Source organism: Colias croceus, chromosome 1 (assembly GCF_905220415.1).
Source record: "Colias croceus chromosome 1, ilColCroc2.1".
Classification (NCBI taxonomy): Eukaryota; Metazoa; Arthropoda; class Insecta; order Lepidoptera; family Pieridae; genus Colias; species Colias croceus.
In genome coordinates, this window is record NC_059537.1 from 5,175,891 (window position 1) to 5,201,131 (window position 25,241).

The window sequence follows — 25,241 nt, forward strand, 5'->3', positions numbered from 1 at the left end:
TTGAAATTTCTATAATTACTGTGGAAGATTTTTTATTTATATATGATAAATAAATAATGATACTCCATGTTCGCAGTGGACGACCATTAACAACATTTAAACGCAGGGTGTGCATGACTGCGGGTAACCGCCATCAATCAACGTTGGAAATGTAATAATAATTTCTCTGCACAAAATATTTTATTCAGAAACAGGGAAGCGATCCTTGTAAATTGTTGATTTCTGTTTTTATTATGCTAAGATCGGATACAGTCATGCTGAGAAATCATGTTGTATATATTAAAAAATGTATATATTAAATAATTTTTTACTTCATTTTAAAAAGAAGGATACTTGATAAGCTTGATAGATACTTACAGTTGGCGAAATAAAAAAGTGACTTATTGGTTACGTTAATATTTTATTAAGAACGCAACTATGAACAAAGATTGTATTATAAAATTACACTTATAAGTATAGTGAAATATCGATAATAATATAATTATATTTACAAGATATATCTACCATTTAAATAATAATTGCACTGCTAGTACATAGTAATAAGCTATAATAAAATTATCAATATTAATACTAAGAGATATTAGACAAACGAGATCTATTTCCCAACTCAGCATTCGAACACTTATCACAGTTTTTATTCATTTACAAGTAAGTATTTTAATTTATTTGGTCAATCGTCCATGGTATCTACAAAGAATTAAAACTTTACTCTTTCTCAAAAAGAAGTTACAAGTCAAGAAGTGATACACAAAATGAATTTACGAGAGTTACTGTCATCTTCTAGAATATTTCTTTATCTTTTGCAATCTTCCTCAGCTCTATACAGAAGAATTGAGACACGATTGTACCATTGAACTGATCCAAATTCCTTAGGATGTGGGCTATGTGTCAGCGGGTACGTTGGTAGGTGTAGTCGGTGTAGGGGAAGGTCCGCGTGCTGCAGCAAGTGCTGCGGCGTGTCTTCTGGCCTTCAGCCTGAGGTCGGCGATGGAAGAGGACCTACATCGTGCGGCTAAAGCTGCGAGTCCCGCGTAAGGAGGGCATAGTGCTGCAGCCGCTGCTGCCGCTGCACTCGCGTACTGTGATTGAATAAGACATACATTAAATTGAAGATACCCATTGTGCCTCTTTAAAATCTTATATGCTATAACTAAATATGTAAATCGAAATCAAATAAAATCGAAAATAAGCAATTTAAGAAACGAATTTAAGTACGTAGAAAGTAAACAAAAAAATTGCGTTTCGCGAGACGTCTGGGCTGTTTTTCCTACAAGGCTCTAGCCGGGTCTACCACAAGTTACTAGTAAACATAGTAACCAAAATTATCATACCTGATGAGCTGCAGCAGACAGCAGCGCCGAGTCGAACGGCGCGAATGCCGTGGGTGTCGGGTGCGGTGCGAGCGGCGGCATGGGTGGCGGCGGTCGCTGCCCGCTCGCTGCCGTGCCCAGCCGTGGTACTGACACGTATGGGGCCACGCGACAAGGTTCTAGCGGGGTGCCACCACCACTTACTAGCAATCCTGTTGGAAATATCGGATTAAATGCCTTTTCTTTCTCGGCTTTAATAAAAATTTAGGTGGGCGACGAAGGCAAATGATGGCAATATAACCTTTAAATGTAGTTAAGAAAAAGTATTGTCGGAATATACAATGATAAAAGGAAATTATTTGTTAATTGTTGCAACATGTTATGACATAAAATCAAACTAAATCTTACCATACCAGAACAAAATTGTATGAAACATCCAACTTCATACTTCAAAGCAGTCGAGTGACAATTATAATTACTATTATTATAAAGGGACCATTAAATCAGTCGGATCAGTTATTTTCGACACGTAGCTATTTTTTTCCATCTCCAATCCAATTGTAATTGAACTAACTTTAAAACGCTACAATGATGACGAGATTACACTGATCCCCATCGATTGACAGAGACAAATGACGCTACAGCGAGCCGCGATTCCAAATCGTTCCCAAACTCCACTTAATTAAATTGATATTTAAGTAAAGCATAATTTGCTCGTAAATTAAGTGAGATTCGTTGTTTATAGCCCTCCCGGCGGGTGAAGAGGCAATTAATAAATTAACGCGGATCTACTCGACTTAAGGTGTTCGGATCGCGTCTAAAGGATTCATTTATTTAATTACTCTAAAGTATTTTACCAATTAAATGTTTCTGTATCATAATATTATAATTATAGAGCAGTCCAAGCTGGACTGTGTTATTTTAAAAGCAAATTTTATAAAGATCATATAAAGATAATTGCTCTTGATTGCTCTATCTTTATTCATGAAATTATAAAGTTGTACAATATACTTCAATAAGTGTTTTGTTATCGTTAAATTAAGTTCATATGAATTCATACCAATAATCTCTTCTTATTCATTGTGTAATTTAATTTATATTAATTATTCATTTGCCTTCATGGCTACGGCTACGGTCTACGAAAGTCGTAGCTTGTAGCGGTCTTAATTATGCTTACAGCTGTAACTAAGAAAATAGCGCCTATTTTCTATAAAGTAATATAAAATTATAGTAGAATGATATAAAAAGTGAATATTCCATATATTCACTTTTTATATCATCATTGCATTCTTAGTTCAGGATACATCGCCCATTTTCGCAAGTGACTACTATCAAGCTGATTTTCCGTTTGTAGCTTTATTTTGATGAGACACCGAATAATTTCGTGTACGAAACTCTCGATTGTGGTAGCTAACAGAGATAACAAGGATAAAAAATTTTGATTTGATGGTTCTCAAATATTTATTATGCAATTTGTAGGACAATATGTCTGTTGAATTATATAAACATTAACTAAGTGAAAACAAAAAAAATCAGCTTGTTAGTAATCATTTATGATGACCTCGTTATCGATACACTTTGAAAAGGGGGACTCTTTGAACAAACCATAGATTTTGTAGGACAAATATTTTTTCGAATAATTTACGTTGAGATTGAACAAAAAAAAAAAATTCAGCTAGTAATAAATATTTGAGAACCATCAAATCAAAAATTTTTATCCTTGTTATCTCTGTTAGCTACCACAATCGAGACTTTCGTACACGAAATTATTGGGCGTCTCATCAAAATAAAGCTACAAACGGAAAATTAGCTTGATAGTAGTCACTTGCAAAAATGGGCGATGTATCCTGAACTATCTACGAATAACAAATTTAGACGCAATACCTACAATAACAATTGTAAACATGTGTATTTTTTTCAACTTTCTTTTTCTTTCGACTTTCTCAATTTCCAGCATGTTTATAGCGTATCTTTATTGAACTAATATGATTGAAAAATCATGCGCAAATATAACATGTGTTTACAAAAGCTTATAAATAATGTGAATACGCATGCACTGGGCGGGATTCACGCGCTCCGTAAATCAGCGCGGCTCCGGTCGCCCGTCGACATTATCAAAATGGATGCTCCCTGCGCGTATGAGTTATTTCCATATTTGACACCGAATTACTTTCGAGAACTGCGAACATAAATACGAGCGGGTGCTCGCCACTCGCCCTTCGCCCCTGCGGCCGCCGTGCATTTATTTGATTAACTCTGAGTTGTTTAATTTAATCGAATTATAAGGTAAGCCGTTGCGGGGGTGCTGCTATTTTAAAGCATTTCGAACATCTTTACAGCGGTTTCTACGCAATAAAACATCGCCACCCTCACGACGCGCGAATAACTTAAAAATTTTATGAACAGGGGAACAATTAGGCTCCGTTTCCTTTTATTTTTTTTTAATCCACGGCCAGTGTTTATTGTTCATGCGATGGAGATTTCGCGGGTCGAGATTTATACGGAGTTAAAAATGAATACTTAATTTTATGAAGATTTACTGCTTTTGATGTTTTCTTTATTTTAGTATTGTTTGTATTACTCTAAGCTACAGATAGATATAAGATACTCATACAATATGGTAGGTACCTAAAATGATTTAACAGAAAATCATAATTCGTAAAATCCTAAAGCGTTTTATGCACTTTATTATTATTTACCTATAAGAGTTAAGACATTAGGTTTGCTCTAAAAAACAATTCTACGATACAAACTATGAAAACAAAGAATCTCTATTCGTTCCACATCTTTATGAATCGATTGCAATGATAACGCCACAAGCGTTACAAACATCACAATCAATAACATCATTTGTAACGATTCCTCAAAGGGGCAAATCGTAACAAATAACCGTTTCATTTCACTTTACATGATTGTTCTCGTGTTAGAGAGGGACGGCGGGGTGCGGGGTGCACATAAGTTAATAAGACATTTAGCAAGGGACGGCGGGATTGCGTCCGAATGGCTCCCGTGGGGAATCATTTTATTCGATTCCAGCGAGAAGCTTTTTTCCGCTTTTATGCTCCGTTTAGCGGTTATTCAATGCTTTCACAATCACGGTGTAGTGTCGGATCTCGGATGCTGTGTGTGTCAACTTGGCTTTGGGTTACGTTATTATTAACGTTGACGCGGTGTACCACGAACCCGTGTAACAAAAGATAATTTGATAATAGATATAACAATCATAACATGTATCGTAGACATGATTTCAGGGCGAGTGGTATATGAATGGTAGTTGTATGTTCATATTGTAATAATTTATTTCTAAGATATTTCCAATTTTCCACAGATATTTCGTGGATATTTCTAAAATTTCTGAATATTGTCAATTAACAATTAGAATACTTGTTTATTTTGTGATTTATAATACCTATATTGCAGGAAGCTGGTAGGTAGGTACGTGTTACACGCTTCCTACATAAGAACAAATTTATTACGAGTCACTTTATTTTAAGTTTCTATGCCTATATTCTTACAAGAACAATATAACTTTGAAAAATCTGTTGATACTTAGTTAATCAATTTATTGAAAAAAAAAAAAACGGAAAATGCGGAAATTTTATTTCTCTGCACGAATGAAATAAAACTAGGTATGTCTATGACGAACTCCTAAGAGAATTTGTAAGTCTATCAATCGGTAAGTGCGCTGAGCAATTTTCCAAATATACTATCTTACGTAGAGGTTTTTTGCCGTTTCGCGCGCATCCCGCCCGGCCCGCCATTTTAATTATTCATCCTCGTGAGTTATGGTCAAATTAAAAAACTGTTAGAGTCGTACCGGCGCCGGCGGGAGTTGTAATCGAATTATGTAGACTGATGGAGAATACGTAATACGGTCATCTCTATTGCTTTGCGTAAATCTAGGGCTCAATTACCCAACATGATTCATGAAAACAACTATGTTTTATGCAATCTGTGAAAAGTGAAATAACGGAACGGGTAAAAGTTATTATTGTAATGTATAAGCAAACCTGACACTTCTTTTTATTTATTTTTTAAAAGCTAGGTACGATATTACAAAGAGCAGAGTTATGAAAAATCTTCCCTCGTCCGTCCTACTCTCTACTCTACACCACGATAAAGCTCAAATGTGTATCTTTGAATACATAAGTAAGTTTCCTCGTGAATGAATATTATGGCGAGAATTTATCAGGGGAAGTTTGTGTGCTATGATTGCACATTCATTTACACTTCTAGTGATAATATCACTGCAATAAATACAATAAGAGCTATTTAAAAAAGGAGTAGGTATTTAAAAATTAAAATATAAAGATTGAATATATTTGAGATGTGGTGAAGTTACAAAGTTTAATAAGAAAACTTTATCAATCGGTATTTCAAGAATAAAATATGTTAACCATGATTTAAGCTTTACCTATAACCTACATTTTCTTTGGATTTGCGTTATATTCGTTCCGTAGTTATGGAGTGATCGAGTAAAAAAAAAATCTATAGAACCATTTAAATAAGAAAGTATCCAAACATTTAAGTATTATATTTAATCATCATTTAAGTCGGTAACAGCCTCACAAAGGTAACTTAGTGAGTGCTCATGGGCGGTGGTGATCACCTCACTAGGTGACCCACCTGCTCCGTTACCCGCTCTATTATAAAAAAAAAAAATTTGCATTTATGGAACCACAATAAAACGAATATTGCTATATATGTATATTGTATAGGAAATATTATGCTGTACCAACCTTTATGCATTTGGCTTTCATGCTTGCGGCATTTCGCTCGTCGGTTTTGAAACCACACCTGAAACAAAGCTTAATTATCATAACAAATAACGTGCATTGCATTCAACGTTATTTGTGTTGAATATTTTATTATATTATCAAGCGTGCAGCGTGTGAATATGCCACAAACACAGAATATTTTCAAATCGAGCTATATTGATTAAAAAAGCACAATTTGCAAAGGTTAATTATACCTATTTACATATTTTATAAACCATACCTATTTATTTTGATACGTTGATTGAATTATAGCTTAAGAAACCCATTTACAAATTCCTAATATGTTCTGTTTATCTTATTAATCAGATAAAATTACATGAGCAAAAAACGACACAAAGTGCAATCAAGGAATTGGTGAAAACGGCCCTCAGTAACGATGGCTACGTTACAGCACGGGATAGATACAGATAATACAGCCAATGCCATTAATTAGTAAACTGAGATTGGAGCGCTACTGGCAGACAAACAGACAAACAGGCTAACCGCATTAGTGTGGAGGGCACGCGCCGCGCTGATTGCAACTTGTGAGGGGACATCCATACATTATGATGAGAGACGACTTTGGATACTGTGATATTGAATACTAGATACATAAGTACATAACAAAATACTGTTCATAGATTCTTTGACTGCATTGATTGCTGTCGCACTGATGTTAAAACGCACTACAACTTAGTTTTTACGTAAAACTGTAGCTCTAAACTCTAAAGTAATATTGATTTCAAAGGAACGATCTAATTCAACTCAATCATCATCATCATCATCAATACATATAATAAAATTGTAGAAAAGTGATGTCTGTACAATGAAAATATAAAAAAAAAACTTAGCAGGTGTTATTATTAAATCGATTCTGAACCCAAAACTGTAGTTAAAAATTTTTTTGTCTGTTTGTCGGTTTGTCTGTTTGTCTGTATGTTCGTGTACGCTAATCTCAGAAACGGCTTATCCGATTTAGATGCGGTTTTCACTAATATATTGTGGTAAGCTTTACTTAACATTTAGTGTTTATTTCATGTCAATCGGTTCATAAATAAAAAAGTTATGACCATTTAAGTATTCACGGCGAACATTTGCTAAGGCATTCTATACATGAATGACTTTATTACGTAAATTATACGCTAAAGTTATTCCTTGACATGTCCAGATGATCATATCGAAAGTACCGTGGGGGGGGGGTTAGGGGGGGTCTTGGGGGGGTAGATCAAAGGACCTTTATTTAGATTTTTGCTCATAAGTCTAAAACCTGCACAAATAGCATTATGGTTACTTCTAGGTAAATTTTCTACATAAAATGTCTTTTAAATTATGTCGTAGGTATTATATTTTTAACCCCCAACGCAAAAAGAGGGGTGTTACGTCCGCTATGTGTGTTTGCGTGTCCGTCTGTACAACCGTAGCTCGCTAACGGGTAAAACGAATTAGATGTGTTTTTTTTTTTGTTACATTAGTTGTTCTTAGATATAGTGTATCAAAATCGGTTCATCCATTAATTATATATAGGGGTAAATGTGGGAATGGAAAAAAGGAATGTTGTCAGTTATACCCAAGTGATATATCAAATGGAAATAGACGACCTGTCAGAAACAATTACTCAAATTTTATCAAAATCGGTTCATCCATTTATTTTATATAGGGGTAAAAGTAGGAATAAATAAATGAATTTTATCAAATATACTCAAGTGACGTATTTAATGAAAGACATGACGTGTAAAGTACAATAAGACATATTTTATCAAAATTGGTTCATCCATTTATTGGATTATAGCGGTAAAAGTGGGAATGAATAATCGAATGTGGTCAAATAATATACTCAAGCGGCATATCAATTGACGTCTGAATTACAATTAGTCATGTTTTATCAAAATCGGTTCATCTGTTTATTACATATAGGGCACCTTAGGGGTTATATAGTGGGGATAAATAATCCAAATGGAGTACCAAACGAAAGGATATGACGGTACAATTAGATGGATGGATGGTATTAGGTACAATTAGACATGGTTTACATCAAAATCGGTTCTGCCATTTAGGTACTAGGGGTGAAAGGGAAAAGTTGAAAGTCTGTGAAAGTAGAAGGATATGGGAGCGGGAGGATAGCCATACCCTGGAAATTTTGAACTCTTTTGTACCTAAGTTTTTTAGCTCAGTTTAGTAATAAATTTTACTAACAGTTATTTTGTGTTATTATTTATTTTATTTTTTAACTGTAAAATATCTGTAAGTACTTATAATTTAGTTGTTTATGGTAGTACGTGTTTCAAGACGTGTTTACTCAATAATTGTGTGTTAAGTAGTAACTACTATGCAGTCACTATTCCACGCGGACGAAGTCGCGGGCATAGCTAGTATGAAATATTTATTAATTTAAATCTCGATTAACCTATTTGCAATTGCATGACATTAAATTCCTGTGAGAAAGCTGTGTTCTTTACTAAAACATACTAAAATGGCTTTTAGTTTTAAATCTAATATTTTATGATGGAAATAATTCTAATGCGATATAATTATTATATTAATTGATAAGATAAATAAACACGCGCTAACTAGGGTCAAATTCATTAGCATTGATTACACAACACTAAATATACAAACATATTGGACTCTATCTTCTGAAGTGCAATGTGGATTAATGATATTAGACTTTGCAATTACTTTTTGCTTTTTTTCTAATCATATTATTGTTGATTTATACAGTATAAATAAATGAATTATATAGTTAGTAATATCTCTAGTATTTCGTAGTCTATTAGTAATTACAGGGTGGTTCTAAATTACGTTGACAAATTTCAAAATAATCAATTTCATAAATGGGACATGCTGCGTTGCTTTTGTTTTTTAATTATTATTTTCACATGTTTTGGCGCCAACTTAATGTTATTTGTGAAGAGAATAAATTTAAAATTAGTCATTTTTTACTATGTCTGCTCAACGAGGTGAAATAATATCCTTATATGAGGCTGGTAAGCGGCAGTGCGAGGTAGTGCGACTTCTCGGTATCAGTCGGCAGTTATTTTCTTCTGCTTTTAAACGCTTCGATGAGCTTGGCCATCTTGGTGACCGTCTGGGAAGAGGCAGAAAAATAACTGTGAGGACGCCTAGGCTTCGACATATCGTCAAACAAAGATTGACCCGCAATTCACAAGCCAAGGTAAGAAAAATGACTCGAGACTTAGTTGTAAGTCATTCATGATTCAACGTTACAACGAGTTGTTAAAAATGAGCTCAAGTTAACAGCATACAAGCTGCGAAAAGCACAGCGGTTGGATGATAAAGATAAAAAAATACGCCTTGAAAGATGTCGCTTACTGAAAGCGCGCTCCGATGGTGAAGCGTGGAAAAACATTTTTTTCACAGATGGAATTTTTTTCAAATTGAGCAGTCTCATAACCGCCAAAATGATGGAGTTTACTCTTCTAGTCGCCGTGGAGCCACAGCAATTATCCCCCTTCGGCAAAAACCGGATTCAGTCATGGTTTGGCGTGGCATTTGCTCAACAGGACAACTCCTCTCGTTTTCGTAAAAAAAGGTGTGAAAGTGAATCAAGAAATATACCGACGCGATATTTTGTAGAGTGTAGTTCTTCCTTGGAGCCAGCAGCACTTCGGTGACTAACCGTGGACTTTTCAACAGGACTCTGCTTCATCTCACAGGGCCTCAAATGTGCAGTAGTGATATATGGACCATTTCCCAGAGTTCATAAGTTCCAAGGAATGGCCTCCATTTACAACAGATCTTAATCAAATGGATTCCAGCGTATGATCAATTCTAGAGGCGAGGGCCTGTGCAACTTCACACAGAAGTGTAGACGCGATGAAGGCAACACTTACTTGTGAGTGGGACAAAATATCTGAAGAGGAGTTACGGAAAATCGTCGAAAACTTCAGAAAACGTATAAGCCTTTGTATTAAAGCTAAAGGTGGTTATTTTGAAAATAAATAGATATTTACATTAAAATAATACTTTTTTTTATTATTTAGTAGTCACCGTTATACTGTGTAAAATAAAAATAAAATAAATCATAAAATAAGTTGTCAACGTATTTCAGAGCCACCCTGTACTAATTAGTTAGTTTTATTTTAGCAATCGAATAAAAGAGAGTTATATATATATGTGTATTTGGAAATAGAGAAGGCATTATATCAGTAACAAAATTATAATGTCAATAATTTCTCCTGTAATTGTTTAATAAATGAAAACTGTATTATAATCGATAAGGATATGGGATTCAATACACTAAAAAAAATGTCGATTTTCCGTGGGGTCAGCTATAGTAATTGATAAGCGAAGAACGTATAAACGTTGAACATAAATGTACTAACAAAATCTAATTGAATAATGGTCATTAAAAGAATGAACCAAAAAGTCAATCCCCATACTTATCAATTACTGGAACGTGTGACTTGACACTAGTGAAGACGTAGTGGTAAGGGTCAAGGCTTTTATCTATAATGTCCTCTACTAACATCACTTAACGCCGATCGAGCACTAATCGCGATATATTGCCTATAAAGTAGCACTTGTTGGACGGTAGCAGCTAATTACGTGCATTAGTAATGAGAACGAGAAGTAAGGGTAACTCGTGTTAATGAATATCGTATGTAGTTGGTGCGTATACGATTATGTTGAATGTTATTGTTATGAATGTGTTTAATTACAGTAGAATTTGCATTAGAGAAGAATATATTAATATTTAAATTATTAATATTAAATATTTTAAGATACGTAAGACATTATTAACGAAGTTTTGAAAATTTATCACAATTCACACGGTAGTTATTTAACAACCAAAAAATTAACTGAGCGATTAGGACATATACATTATACAATATACATATTTTTGATTTCGCAAAAATCTAATTGATGTAATGACTGTAGCGCATTCCATCCGCGACTCGTGCTCTACACGGCGTAGCTCGTAGGCACAGACCACAAGCTCGTAGGCGTATAAAATTTCAGAAACTATTAATACTTTCAATAAGTAGATCGTAAAATATAACCGATGTATGTAAATCATTTTTCAATTCACGAGTAAATGAAATAATACTAAGACCATTCAAATTATTTTAAATTATAGATAATATAAAATTGTATAACTTTTGGCACACCTATAAAGGATTTATCAAACTTCAACTAACCTGAACTCGAGCTTCGCTAAGCCCAAGCCTCTGACTAAGTTCTTCTCTCATAAAAGCATCAGGATAATGCGTCTCATCGAACAGTCTCTCCAGCTCTCCCAGCTGTTCCAGTGTGAAGTTAGTGCGGGAACGTCGCTGCTTACCACCGCCACCGCCAACACAGTTTGATTTTTCCGTAATATCTGCTTGCAAAAATGAGATGTTGTCAAAAGGAATCGTTCAAAGGAATATTTGATGTTATCTCAATCGATATTAGTATTTTAGTAATATAATAGGCAAAATTAGTTAAACCACGTAAACAGATTTGCAGCAACATTATTACATTAGTTATTAAAACATGTGTCCGATTGTAAAAGTAGAATACTGAGTTGATACTGAGTAAATGATGGCGGGTGGATGCTGGTTCGCAATACGGTTCCATTTTGTCAAGCTCTTTCTTACAGTATGAAATAATATTATCCCACCAAAAACATTTTCATGTAAAATGTTGCCAAGACGAGCCCATATGACTCGCACTGTCAAAAAGTTATCAGATCTCATGTAGAGCCAAGCTTCTAACACTACACGCCCTAACTCTACAAGGCCTCACTTCACAAACTCTACACCTTAGTCAAAATATGTGGCTTGGCCATTTCGCTACATTCACATCGGCGTAAGGTGAAAAATTAATTCACTTATCATAACTTTTGTGTTATACAATAGTTCTTGTAGTAACGAACGGCCAAGCCACATATTTTGACTAAGGTGTAGAGTTTGTGAAGTTAGGCCTTGTAGAGTTAGGGCGTGTAGTGTTAGAAGCTTGGCTCTACATGAGATCTGATAACTTTTTGACAGTGCGAGTCATATGGGCTCGTCTTGGCAACATTTTACATGAAAATGTTTTTGGTGGGATTTCATTTATTTTTGTAAGTTGTTTGTAACAAAATTTTATATGTCGATTAAACTTTTAATTTTTTTTTTAACAAACATATATATATATATATCTAGGGGAACCAAGTTTTAGATTATTAGATTAGACCTCTAGCGTCATCAAAATTTAATTTAAAATTACAGGTCTCATACAATCTCCCATCCCCTAGTTTAAGGGGATGGGGGAGGAAAGTTACAAGTTTTATAATTTTTTTGTTGTTTGTGTGCTAATACTAGCTTACATACAAAATTTCAGCTTTCTAGGACATTAGGAAATACCATAAGAATTTTGATGATCATCAGTGAGTCAGTGACGAAATTAGCGTTTTTTAGATATAAATAAAATCTGAAGTATAAAAGCTAATGTCATTAAAACTTATTAAGTTCAATAAGTCCGCTATTGACAATATATCCCGAAAATTTTGTTGATCTAGCATAATCCAAACCCAAGTTATGAGGGTTCAAAAAAACGTCGAAGCGCTTCGAGAAAAGGTAGGTAGTGCCCGTCGCTTGTTCGCTTGGCTCGTCTTGGCGGGGGCACTACCGTGCCCCCAGATCAATTGTATACGTGCTATCACACTCTTTACCAAAGCGTGCAACTGAACTAAGTGTTCTTTAAATGGTATTCGCTTAGAATTAAAGTGATCATCTTAATCCTAATCGAATGGATAGTTGCGAAGAAAATCAAAGCGCTAATCGGGTCCACGCGGCCGTCGGAATATCCCCAGACGAACGGGCGATACGTTTAACGGTGTCGTTTGAAGCAATTTAGCAAATTGGGAAGCTCTCCTTTTTATACGGCAATTATGTAAATGGAGGGATTATCCAAGTGTGGGCGGCGCTGCGGGCCACACCCGTTCTCCCCTTTCGTCCCCGGGGCAACTTCTTAAACGTCTAAGACTCGAGAACAGTGATTAATTGTCGAACAAATACTCAAGTTGTCAGTGATTTATTCATCGGGTCTTTAGGGATATCGACTTGCAGTTTTGTCACTGCGCTCGCTTCAAGTCATCGTTTATGGTTTTTGCATTTTTAATCAATTTATTCCTTTGTCGTATTGAATTGGTCAGTGAAATGTATGAGATTTGAATATAATTTACACTGTTTTGCATTTGTTGTTTTATTTACACTTTTATTATAGTGCGAAAATAATTTTCTGTTTGTTTGTATTATACTACATACTAGTTATCCCGGCGGAACTAGCAGAAGCGGCTACTTTAAAAAAAAGAAGTAGAACTAATTGTAAATAGGAGGTCGTATCAACGTTGACAAGAGAGAATTTTAGTATAGTTGGTTCTTTGATATGCTGTTCCTCTTGTTATTTCGGTTATAGTCCGGACTGTCTGGCTGGCCGCAGTGGTTGCGTTTATTGGTGCGCATCTTATCTGCACAGGAAAATATCCTTAATTTAAAGTCATTTTTAATTTTTTGCCTTTAGATATCAGACATACATTTTTGATTGCAAGACGTTTTTTTCGTTGTTAACTAGGTGCCAGACGCAATTTTTATTTCAAACTAATTAAAATATCATCGAAATAAGTGAAATTCCATCAACATGAGTCCGCTTAAAAGATAAGTAAGTAATAACTTTATTACTTATATTATATTATATTATCCTTTTTTAATACTTATATTAAATAATTAGTAAACTAATATTTTTAATAGATGCTTTCATATTTATTACACTTTTGGGTATTAATAATATGAATTTGATGATGTGTATTTGGTTTTTATCAAGTTTACATTTAACGTCCTATTTGAGGTTCGTTGGGAAAAGGAGGCACTATGGTAGATTGTTATTATATAGTTGACATTTATAGGGTTCCTTAAGAAAAGGGTAAAAACGGGTTGCCTGTATGTCTGTCTGCGCGGCTGTCACCATGCTGGATCTCACGAACCGTGATGATTTGAAATTTGAAAATTATAGAGGATATGTATTTCTACTGCCGCTATAATAACAAATAAAACATTATAACACAAAAAAAAACAATATTTTAGGGGTCTTCCATTCAACAAACGTAATTTTTTGCTCGATATTGATAACTTAAACATTCTTGGAAAGGGTTGAAATACTTACAGATTCTTTAGAAATATGTTCACTTTGAAAATAAATAATTAAATTAAATATTATAACAACGGAATACGTACGGAATCCCTTATGTCGTGAGTCCGACTCGCACGTACGCAACTAACGTTTGAATTCGTAATTATATTATATTACCTACTCATTAGAAAAAACAGCAGTTTATAATTTGAGAACAATGTTAAATATTTTAAAATGCATAACATTGTTCTTAATTATTTGCGGCCAAATTTTGACTGGCAACCTAGTCGATATATTATATTCTCCTAATTATATATTAATTATATATTAATATTTTAATATATATTTTAATTAGATATTAATATTTTAATATATATATATATATATATATATATATAATTAGATATTAATATTTTAATATATATATATATATATATATAATTTCAAAAAACTATAGACGAAGTAATCCTGCGGCACACCCCGGACACTCCATACAAAATTATCGTTTTGACAGTCACACTGTAGAGACTGCAAATGTGTGTGTTAACGCTTTATGGTTGGCACATTTGTGACTAGCGTAAAAAAAAAATTCGCGTTTTTCTGATGAAATAAATCCGTAAACAGCACAATATCTAACCATTTTCTACGAAAAACGATAATCACAAATCCAAAATAATAAAATTACTTTAAGTCAATTTGATTAATGTTGTCAATCTTCGTTGCGTATCGTCCTTGCAGAAAAATACGGACCATTTTCAGGCTGATCGTGCGGGGTGAGGTAAGTGTTTAATTTTGGCGGGAGGCGGAGAGTGTCCGTTCTGTAGCGTTTAGCTACTATTATGTATTCTGTGCCTGCGGTGTAATAATTACATATTGTGACACCTGTAACCATGGTTTACAAAATAGGGCTATTTTTTTCTGCAGCCACCAATTTCACAACTCATCATAATTATTTGATCATGATCGCATCGTAGGTAGGTAGGTATTCCCTGAAGGGATACAAAATTGTAAACTAACTGAGTAATACCTTCGCGTCGTAACGTAGGATAATCTCATGTTATTGAATTGAGGGAACATAATATTATAGTAGACCCCTTGATTTTTTTTTTTGAGTATACCCAATAGAAGAAACAATACTGCAGTAGGTAGGTATCAGAATGACCCAGTGTTAACAAACAGCAATCGAATAATAGAATATAATATCATTACTATATAATAACTATACTAATACTAAGTACAGTGAAACCTGGTTAAGTGAGACATCAAGGGACCTGCAATGTCGTTTAACTTATAGAGGTATTCCACTTACCCAGTGTCCCAGATATACAGGTATAAATAAATATCTGTCTCATTTACAGAGGGTTCCATTAATAGAGGTGAGAATACAGGTTATTTCAGTTATACAGGTGCGATCATTAAAAAAAACATCTGTATGATAGTAAAGCGAAACTAAAACTGAAGGTAATTGAAGCTCAAAATTTGTACTTACGTACTTGGAATTACGGGTGGAATTTGTGGGTAGAATAAGAATGAGTAAACAAACAATGTTATCTCAGTTACAGAGGTTTATGCATATAAAATTTACTCGCTGTCTCAGTTATAGAGGTAACTATGATGATAAATCGAAAGAACAAATCCCAGATATAGAGGTTTACCTCGTCTCACTAATAGAGGTAATTCAGTGCCAAAGTGTTGGGACCTTAGCATGAGTTCCAGTTATGGAGGTTTCTCACTTATCCAGGTCCCACTTAACCAAGTTTCACTGTACTATTATATTAAACTTAATTTGAATCTTTGAATCAAAATTGCTTATTAACGACCTTTTAGTCTTTTATTAGCATCATCTGTATATTTGTATACGGTAACAGGCTCCTTTAGACTCGATTTAGGCTCACTATACACGAACAGATTTAATTCAAACTTTGTACACCAAAGTTCGGTGACAACAGGTACAAAAATTTCATGAGATTATCTTATTTAGGTTAAAACAAACATAAATCTTTATAAAATGGAGATTATATCTCCAGGCAATTAAGTTTAAATTATATCTTTGGGCAACACAGATTGCCAGTAAAATCTCTTAGAATAAAACATGAATGTCACTTTACTTACCATGTTTATGATCATCATCGTCGTCTTCTCGTTTATAGTGCTGAACAGGCAGAGGTGAGACTAGCCAATTGCGATGTCTTTTAGCCGGCGGCGACTTGTCCTCCAACGCTGTGATATCCACCTCCTCATCGGGGTCTTCAGAATCCACCTCCTGTGGAGGAGCTGGCGCTTCACCGCCTTCCAAAGACTTGCTGACGAAGTCCGCCAGCCGCTCCATAACCATTACTGTAATGCCTAGTGCCTCAGGCACACGTAGTCGCGCGCGGCCATGTCTCGACACGGTCTAAAGATCACACTGCAGCAGAGGCGGGATAACGCCTACATCACCATAATTCCGCTAGTGCACTAAAATATCAACCCTATTATCGAAAGCTTAGCATAGGAAGCTGTTTGTTTTCGTAATGAGGGCGGGCGACAAACTCCGCCCTGCGATCGCGCAGGCGCCCTCAGCAGCAGCCGGCACGGAAGGAACACTAAAGTAGCCGCCGGCGAATCATACACGCCTACATTATCATCATTACAATGATAATGAATTTTTAAAATGGTCCCTTGTAAGGTGTACGTTGAAAGCTCATAAAGTATGCAAAAAAGTGTCGATTAAAATAATCGAACGAATGTATTCGTGAAGGTGTGTACAGTGAATAAATAAAATCTCCAATATAATTTGGTAAGTAAAAATTAAATTTAATACTACAAACTACTGCTTGTAGAGTTATTACTAACATAAGCGTTTAGATCAGTAGTAATTATTATCTCAGATAAGCTTAATTAAAAATTAAACGTGTAAGTATATGGGTATAAATAAAACTATAGAAGTATCGATAAGTATAATTATTTATTTATCAAATAGCAAAACACTACCTATGTAAATTCCTGTACAAAATAAGCTACAGTCACGATACCAGTTTATTTTCGTTATAACTCAAGTCCAAAATACTTATAAATGCTTCAATATCATCTAAGTAGGTAAACCTCTATATAATCGCGGCAGTAACTCCAAATCCCAGTCTGAATTTATCGTTAGGATGGTTTAAAAGCGCAGAAATAGCGCAAGCCAACTGGGCCCGTTTACCGCCCAACGATCGCTGTAAAGTCGCTCCGACTAACCCGTCGGAGTCTGCGGACCCTCGCATGGTCCAGTCGTCGGTATGCCATTCGTAAGCCAGGGTAGCTACAGCCCGCCGTATGGAAAAACCTACCTGAAATTTAAGATAACTGCAGCATAATCACTAATCAATATTCAACACCTAATTGGACTGGGATTTTTCATATAAACCATTCTTGCGATAAAAAATGCCACGTAGGTAATATGTATATGTATGTATAAGCACAGACTAATAATAATATACTACGTATACAAGTATAAGCGATATTACAATTTATGACTTAAAACCTAACGAAATAAAAAGGGTAGGTACAAATAGTCGCTAGTATAACTTATTGTTTATTATCCGACTTCAAATAAAAGGAGATTATCAATTCAGCTGGTATATTTTTTTTTGTTTTATGCTGCTGATGAATACGGATTTTCTCTATAGAAACTGTTTTCCGAAGGGGTGGTAAATATTAATTTGACTAGGTATTCTAGTGTTAGAGATTGAATGTTGATATTGATGATTATTTCATACCTCAAGCATAGCAGCAACCGTTAAAAATGGTTTCAAAGCTCTCGCGTAACATAAATCTAATCCACGGTTGCCAAGTGTAGCACTGATAGAATGATCTTCATTCGCCCATCGCCCTGCGCCGGACGCTGAACTTAACTCTGCTCCATAACCCCTCGCTACTATTTCAGCTCCTAAAGATAACTGCTCCGTCACCGCCTATAATAATTACGTTAAATCAATCCCAAGTCAATACGATATTATCTACCAAAGCTAAATAATTTAAAAATCAACAAATATTACCTGTAAATAATGCAGTGCTATAAATTCTCGATTAACAGCTATTATTGACGCTGTGAAACTGTTGAAATAGGCATCAAATATGCTCTCAAAGCTATAGAACTCCCCATCACCAATCTGAGCTACGACGGTGGCCCTTGTGCCTTGTGTCGGTCCTACACGCATTTCACAGCTCATTTGCCCGCCAGGTGCTGCTTCCATTATAAAATATGGCAGTCCTATAGGTTTATTTTTATCCACATATGATAAAAGCAGTTTATATCCACCAGGCGATACAGAACTAAACGATAAAGTATGACCCAAAACCCAATTATTACTTGCGCCTTGTTTTACTGAGACACATGCGCCTTCAAAACATTGAGGGAGACGATATCGCGCTGCATTATGGATATGCCTCAATAATCCAGGATTTACAGCTCCTGCGGGGAGCTCCCCTGGCTCTTTGTGTCCAGAACAAACTCGACCGGTTCTGGAACCTGTTACTCCTGCTCCGGTCTTACCACGATCTCCTGTAGTGGTTTTAGAACTGTCCCGAACGGTACACTCACATTTTCTTGGAGATGATGCGTCGCCACCAGCATATTTATCAGGAGTTGGGTCTTTTCGAGGAGAGTTTGTCTGGGAGCAAGGCTTCGACTTTGCATATATCGTTTCAAAAGAAACGAATCTTAATAAATTATATAGAGACGGTTTAAAATTATGATTATAATATGATTCATCTATAGTCATTTTATTATAAAGTGAAAAAATATATTTACTATCAATATAAAAAGGCTTATGACAAATGGTGACAAATTTTGGAAGTTTTTTAAAAATATTTTTTTGTAATGCAATGCATTTGGCAACAGACTACAGAGAAACGATATATTAGGTAGTAGATCGATATAAGAATTGATCAAAATATTCGTTGTTGGGTTTTAGAGCAGGCTCCAAGGAGATGTTCGTTTGCAAAAATAGCGGACCTAAATCTGACTTCTGATATATATTGTATAGATCCCAGACATCCTATAGACAGATGTTGCCAACCAGTTTTGTGGTCCCCCTCCCCCCACCCCGGTAATTAAATATGGCATTCAAAGAAAAAAATAAAAATTTCCAAAACATGCCGTAAATGGGGTATCAAATGAAAGAGCTTATTGAGTAGATCACGAATATATAGCATACTATAACATTTCTTACACTTTCTCTAAGATTTTTTAGAAAATTTACGAAAATGCTCCATTTTTGAGTTAACTTTAAACCACTATAGATTGAAAACTCATGAATATATTTTTTAAATTATTATTTTAAATAATTAACAATAGCTCATTGTTTACGATTCAATAGTTTGTAATAAGTGAGCTATATGTATGTGGTGGATTTGATGACCCCACAAAATGTTTTAAATTGCAAGGCGCAACTCTCACCGAAGTTACCGATTTGAAATCTAATCACACAGAGGCTGATTCAAGAATGTTCTGCCATATTGCAGAGATAATTATTCTAAGCCCTGACACCGATATTTTTGTATTAGGCCTTTACTTCTGGCATAAACTTGAAAATGTACTCGCCATATTTGACTGCTCCCCCCACTCCCCCATGCAACTATTTCACTGTACGAACTATTGAATCGTAAACAATGGACTATTGTTAATTATTTAAAATAATAATTTAAAAAATATATTCATGAGTTTTCAATCTATAGTGGTTTAAAGTTAACTCAAAAATGGAGCATTTTCGTAAATTTTCTAAAAAATCATAGAGAAAGTGTAAGAAATATTATAGTATGCTATATATTCGTGATTTACTCAATAAGCTCTTTCATTTAATACCCCACACGGCATGTTTTGGAAATTTTTATTTTTTTCTTTGTATGCCATATTTAATTACCGGGGTGGGGAGAGGGGGACCATAAAACTGGTTGGCAACATCTGTCTATAGGATGTCTGGGATCTATACAATATATATCAGAAGTCAGATTTAGGTCCGCTATTTTTGCAAACGAAACTCCACTGAGAGTCCGGTCTATTTAGATACGCTCTTTCTTTTCTTTGTTCTTATTAGCACCATAATAAACTCTTCTACTGTGGCTAGGGCTACTACTTTTAGGTATTTTAAATGTATTAATCTACTAATTAAAAATTATGTTTAGTTTTTCGTTGTCGTATATTTAGGTACTTAAATCTCAATATCTACTCAACTTCCCAAATAACAAATAGGTTATAAAGTATGTAAAAAAATCTGAACCTGTTGATTTTATAAACCAAATCAAATCTTAACTTCTCTATTTAATACAATGACAAAAATCTTATAAATTATAACGGGTACATGTTTTTACACTGTGTTTTTACAACTCCTCCTTTCACTATTTATTTATTTTTTTACGTTTTGTCTACAGTGGTAACTCTGACAGAATCAGGATTGTCAGGATTTCGGGGAATTTTTATTTCCTTCGAGTCTTTGACGTTTTGTTTACAAGTTTTTGTCTTTTGACGTTTTGATATTATCAGTTGTTGAGTTGTCAATGTGGTTACTGTTTATTATTGATTTTTTTATGTAGTCCAGATACTTCTTTGGACATTTTTCATTGCAATAAGTTTCTGAAAACTAATATTCTATCACAGCAATGAGCAATAAATTGAGTGCAAAGTTTTTGGAATTACTACGTAACTTAAAGCCAGATGCAGTTCCTCGTCCACCGCGACCCGAAGAATTTAATGAAAATATTCAGGATCAAGATGAGAATGTGAACTATTCCAATACCAACAGATCCGAAGATGGCAATGCAAATGATTTGAAAAAAGGCAAAAAGAAGCCAAAGTACAAAAAATCTTTTTCCACACCCAATGACGAACCATCTTCTGCTTTCGACGAAGACGATAATGATAGACGTAGTAGTAATGGAAGCAGTGTTGTTAATACGCAATGTACGTATTAAATCCTTGTTTTTTCTGCAATCATAGCCTATTTAAAAATATTCTTTGTTCATGACAGTATGAGGAACATGAATGTAGCCAATAAAACAACCAATAAGATAATGTTATTTTCCTGTTGTCATTGAGCGCATCATACAGAGTGTAATCCTATTGGTGCAATTGCTATTTCTTATGAACAAAGCATGATGATGAATATCACTGAAATTTAGTTTTCCCAATACCAAATAAATGATATACAAATTCATTTAACTTTCTGTTACAGCTGGCGGAAATGTGATAAATATTGTCAATGCAAGTAACATTCGCTGGGGGAATGAGTTTGTCTACTATTTGGGGCCGGTCAATGGTCACCCACAAAAAAGTAGTCCTAAGCATGATGAAGAACAAGTCGAAAAAACAAACCTTATTTCTCTACTAATGGAATCAAAAATTAAGGTCAATATCATTTTATCTATATCTTCTATATATAAAAATGAAACCCGTTTTCCTTGGTCACAGCATCACGTGTGAATGGCTGGGCCGATTTTGATTATTCTTTTTTATAATATTCCTCAAAGTACAAGGATGGTTCTTATGGAGAGAAAACATAAACATGTACCACGGGTGAAGCCGGGGCAGACAATTTATACACAACTAGCGGTCCGCCCCGGCTTCGCCCGTGGTACATATTAACGTTTTCTCTACATAAGAACCATCCTCGTACTTCAAGGAATATAATAAAAAAAGAATTATCGAAATCGGTTCAGCCGTTCTCGAGTTATGGAATTACAACGAAAAGTGGCATTGATTTTTATATATTAGATTTATGAATTTTGATTTGACAATAATTTTGTTTCTGAAATTCACTCATTTTACAGATGATTTTCTAACATTATTATATTTTATTGCAGCCTGAACATGAATACATCGATTATATTTCTAAAAATCTGGGCAAGAACTGGTACAGCATATTCCGAGCTCTTGGATATACTCGTGGACAAATAGAAACGGCAGAAATTGATATGGCCAAAAATGGTGTTGCTGAGGTCAGATGTTTCATTACTTATTCTTATATAATTCAACCTCAATAAAATATTAAGGTCTTAATCAAAAAATGTGAACTTCCCAAAAAGTTGGAAGATAACTTGGATATCTTAATCATAGTAATAATCATATATGTATATGGGCACTTGATGGTAGTCATCTTCTACTATATAAAAATAAGTTGGGTTTTCGTTCCTGATGCTATAACTCCAGAATGCACAAACCGATTTCCATGGTTTTGCATTTGTTGGAAAGGTCTCAGGCTCCTTGAGGTTTAAACCTCCAGCAAAGAAAAGGTATCTCTGGTGGCGAAACGGAGTACGCCCGGTTTGCTAGCATTTTCTATTTAATAAGTATGTAGAACAAATCCAAACTTGCGTTTTTATTAATTTTATCTGTCATATCCAACACGCAGTGTTAATAATCCTTTGCTTTATTTGCAAGTCTGTATATTTTTCTGGAAATTGCAATCTACTTAATACTTACTGATAAAAGTGATTGCATACCAAAAATCAATTTTATCTGTACATACTTAAAGTGTATTTTTGTTTTGATACATTTTATAGATATGGATGTTCATTCATTTATTAATCGAAATAGCAGATAAACAGATACCAATTTTATAGTATAGGTTTACTTTTATTTTTATATTTATTTAATAGGGCAAGGTACTAGATGTTACTTGCCTTTCTCTCTTATTATATGCAACTTAAATACCTATTAAGTTTCGACCTAAATAAAACAGTTAAATTTCTTATATTCCAGTCTATTTGAAATCTTAAAAAAACTCGATAGGAACACAAACAAAGTTTTGTACAAACATTTTTAAGGAATAGAATAAATTATTTGATCACTAGGTAGGATCAAATTTATTCTGTTTTTTTATAAATTTCTCATTTAAAAAAGCACTTGAATGCTGTAAAACTTATTATTAATAGTATGTCACGAGATAAATAAAGAGATAACAAACACATATATTTTCATTTTTCGCCAAAAGGTTACAATGAATTGTACAATTAATAATGTAAATATAACTACAGGCTCGCTACAAGCTGCTCTTGGATTGGGTGCGAAATGACGATGATGGTACTCTAGGCAAACTCGCGACCGTTCTGTGGGATGAAGGGGAAAGGCATGTGGTGAAGGAACTAGCGGCCTTGTACAAAAGGAACAAGAAGTAACTTGAGGCTAATATTGTGATATTGTGTGTAATTGATTAAGGAAACGGTGTTTTTTTTGTGTTGAATGTAAAAGGTTTATGAAACCGTAGAATACTCTAATAAATGAGTTTTACTTGCTGCCAGTGAGTGGAAATATGAGGACAGAACGTTTTTTAAATGATTCTCCAAATTACAATAAAGGTTATTGTCATGTCATGTCTTCATTTCATTCATATTATATTAGTGGGTATTGTGAAGTATCTGGGAAGAAAAGTACTGTAAGTAGTTTGATTGCCGGATATTAGTGGATGTTTAAAAATCGATAAAATGCAGTTTATTTCCTTTTTAAAGGAATGTTTTCTGTCAGCAATTTTTTTCGCGTCACCTGATGTTAAGTGCATTGCGTCGCCCATAGGCACCAGTAATGCCGGGGAAATTGTCAGTGCGTTGCCGGCCTTTACAATTTGCTATTTCCAGTATTCAAAGAACTTTCACAGTTCACTCCTGGGCTCGTAGAAAATGTCCACCCTGTATATTTGTTTTCAATTAATGTATATGATTATTTGAATTATATAAATTGTTATATTTACACTGTTTGAAGGCATTCCATAAGCATTTTATGGAAATTTTAATGTATCAAATAGATACCTATACAGATTTTTAGAAAATAGGACATTTTGTATGTTAAGCACAATTTTTTTTATTAATTTGTTTATGTTTGTTTGTTAGAGAGGAAATGTATGATTACTTATATTATGTAGTATAAATATGGAGGCAAAAATAACACTAACTTAGATATGGGGACCAAGTCAAAAAGATTTAAGCTGTTGATAACAGTTGTGTCAATTAGTAGGAATATCACAAGTGCAATAAATTTTCTAAAATTTAAGGTTCAAATTTTATATTATTTACTATGATGTATATAAGATAAATATAAGAATATTGTAACAGGCTGATATTTTTACATTTTAGATAGAAATACTAAAGTTTAAACTATTATTTACTAATAAAATGTTGTTTGGATATTACATGTGCCAATTTACTTACGTTGTTAACGAACGAAATGGAAGGCAGAAGATAAAAACATAAATTTTTAATTTTCTTATAAGTATATATAATTAAGAATATTTTCTTGTGTATGTGTATTTTTTTTATACCATTATATTGATAGTTTTAAGGATATTTTTAAAATTATACTCTTTATTAGTTATGAGACGTACATTGGTTATTCAGAAGAGCTTTAAATTATTGATGCTAGATAATGAGTTCTTTATAATATGAGAAGACACTTACAGTTTGAGTTTTCGTGTCGTTTTAGTTTTCTGATTATCCTTGTATGTATTATGATAGAAATAGTATATAAAAAAATCGTCATGAAAGATATAATTGTGCAATATTAATCTCAAATATTTCGTTACGTAACATCTTTAACAATTTGTTCAAAATTTTTGTTGCATTAGATTCCATTATTATGTTGGTAAGGAAGAAATATTTTTTTGAAGTGAATGAAGTTTTTTTCTAGTCTAAAATTATTTTATAATTTTTGGAATATGCTGTTATCAATAAAATTTTACATATTATTATAACATTGGGTTTTATTGTTCATTAACCTTTTACTGTATAATGACAAGACTACAATATTTATTTACATATATACATATTATACAATATGTTTTCAGAGAGCAATATGCTCAAAAATTACGCTGGAGATCAAATTATCGATAATTATTACATCAATCTAACTATTAGAGCCAGCGCGCACGAGCCACTTTGTCAACTATTTTGTCTCTCCCATCAATTTGTATGGGGAGTTGCGTCGCTACGTGCGCGCACTTTCATACTAGCCCATGGGTGGGAGAGATAAAATAGTTTCTGAGACAAAGTTGCTCGTGCGCGTTGGCTCTTATAATATGTATGTTCATCATAGAGTTAGCACTCTGAGCTGAAT

The 25,241-nt window shown here is 34.1% G+C and overlaps 3 protein-coding genes across 3 annotated transcripts; 1 reads left to right on the forward strand and 2 right to left on the reverse strand.

The window, feature by feature from the left end:
* Window positions 1-459: 459 nt before the first annotated feature.
* Window positions 460-16,514, reverse strand: LOC123696345 (short stature homeobox protein 2-like). The gene is made up of 5 exons (XM_045642470.1): window positions 16,292-16,514; window positions 11,227-11,408; window positions 6,050-6,107; window positions 1,332-1,522; window positions 460-1,079 (listed from the first exon to the last, which is right to left on the reverse strand). The coding sequence occupies exons 1-5, from the start codon at window positions 16,512-16,514 to the stop codon at window positions 882-884; spliced, it is 852 nt and encodes a 283-aa protein (XP_045498426.1). The 3' UTR covers window positions 460-881.
* Window positions 16,515-17,162: 648 nt separating this feature from the next.
* Window positions 17,163-18,976, reverse strand: LOC123696339 (mitochondrial import receptor subunit TOM40 homolog 2-like). Its single transcript, XM_045642457.1, has 3 exons — window positions 18,199-18,976; window positions 17,920-18,114; window positions 17,163-17,490 (listed from the first exon to the last, which is right to left on the reverse strand). Exons 1-3 carry the CDS (start codon window positions 18,922-18,924, stop codon window positions 17,266-17,268), a joined length of 1,146 nt encoding a protein of 381 aa, XP_045498413.1. The 5' UTR covers window positions 18,925-18,976; the 3' UTR covers window positions 17,163-17,265.
* A 1,684-nt stretch (window positions 18,977-20,660) lies between these two features.
* On the forward strand, window positions 20,661-24,871 carry LOC123694006. The gene is made up of 4 exons (XM_045639304.1): window positions 20,661-21,101; window positions 21,373-21,545; window positions 22,001-22,135; window positions 23,174-24,871. Exons 1-4 carry the CDS (start codon window positions 20,801-20,803, stop codon window positions 23,312-23,314), a joined length of 750 nt encoding a protein of 249 aa, XP_045495260.1. The 5' UTR covers window positions 20,661-20,800; the 3' UTR covers window positions 23,315-24,871.
* The last annotated feature ends 370 nt before the right edge of the window (window positions 24,872-25,241 follow it).

Excerpts from the sequence above, each read along its gene's own strand:
- LOC123694006 (XM_045639304.1), top strand. The coding sequence starts at position 20,801 with ATGAGCAATAAATTGAGTGCAAAGTTTTTGGAATTACTACGTAACTTA. Across the intron at positions 21,546-22,000 it reads TAATGGAATCAAAAATTAAG|CCTGAACATGAATACATCGA; the intron begins GTCAATATCATT and ends ATTTTATTGCAG. Across the intron at positions 22,136-23,173 it reads CCAAAAATGGTGTTGCTGAG|GCTCGCTACAAGCTGCTCTT; the intron begins GTCAGATGTTTC and ends ATATAACTACAG.
- LOC123696345 (XM_045642470.1), bottom strand. The coding sequence starts at position 16,514 with ATGGTTATGGAGCGGCTGGCGGACTTCGTCAGCAAGTCTTTGGAAGGC. Across the intron at positions 11,409-16,291 it reads CGATGATGATCATAAACATG|ATATTACGGAAAAATCAAAC; the intron begins GTAAGTAAAGTG and ends TTTTGCAAGCAG. Across the intron at positions 6,108-11,226 it reads TTAGCGAAGCTCGAGTTCAG|GTGTGGTTTCAAAACCGACG; the intron begins GTTAGTTGAAGT and ends GCTTTGTTTCAG.
- LOC123696339 (XM_045642457.1), bottom strand. The coding sequence starts at position 18,924 with ATGACTATAGATGAATCATATTATAATCATAATTTTAAACCGTCTCTA. Across the intron at positions 18,115-18,198 it reads TAGCACTGCATTATTTACAG|GCGGTGACGGAGCAGTTATC; the intron begins GTAATATTTGTT and ends TAATTATTATAG. Across the intron at positions 17,491-17,919 it reads CGGTTGCTGCTATGCTTGAG|GTAGGTTTTTCCATACGGCG; the intron begins GTATGAAATAAT and ends CTTAAATTTCAG.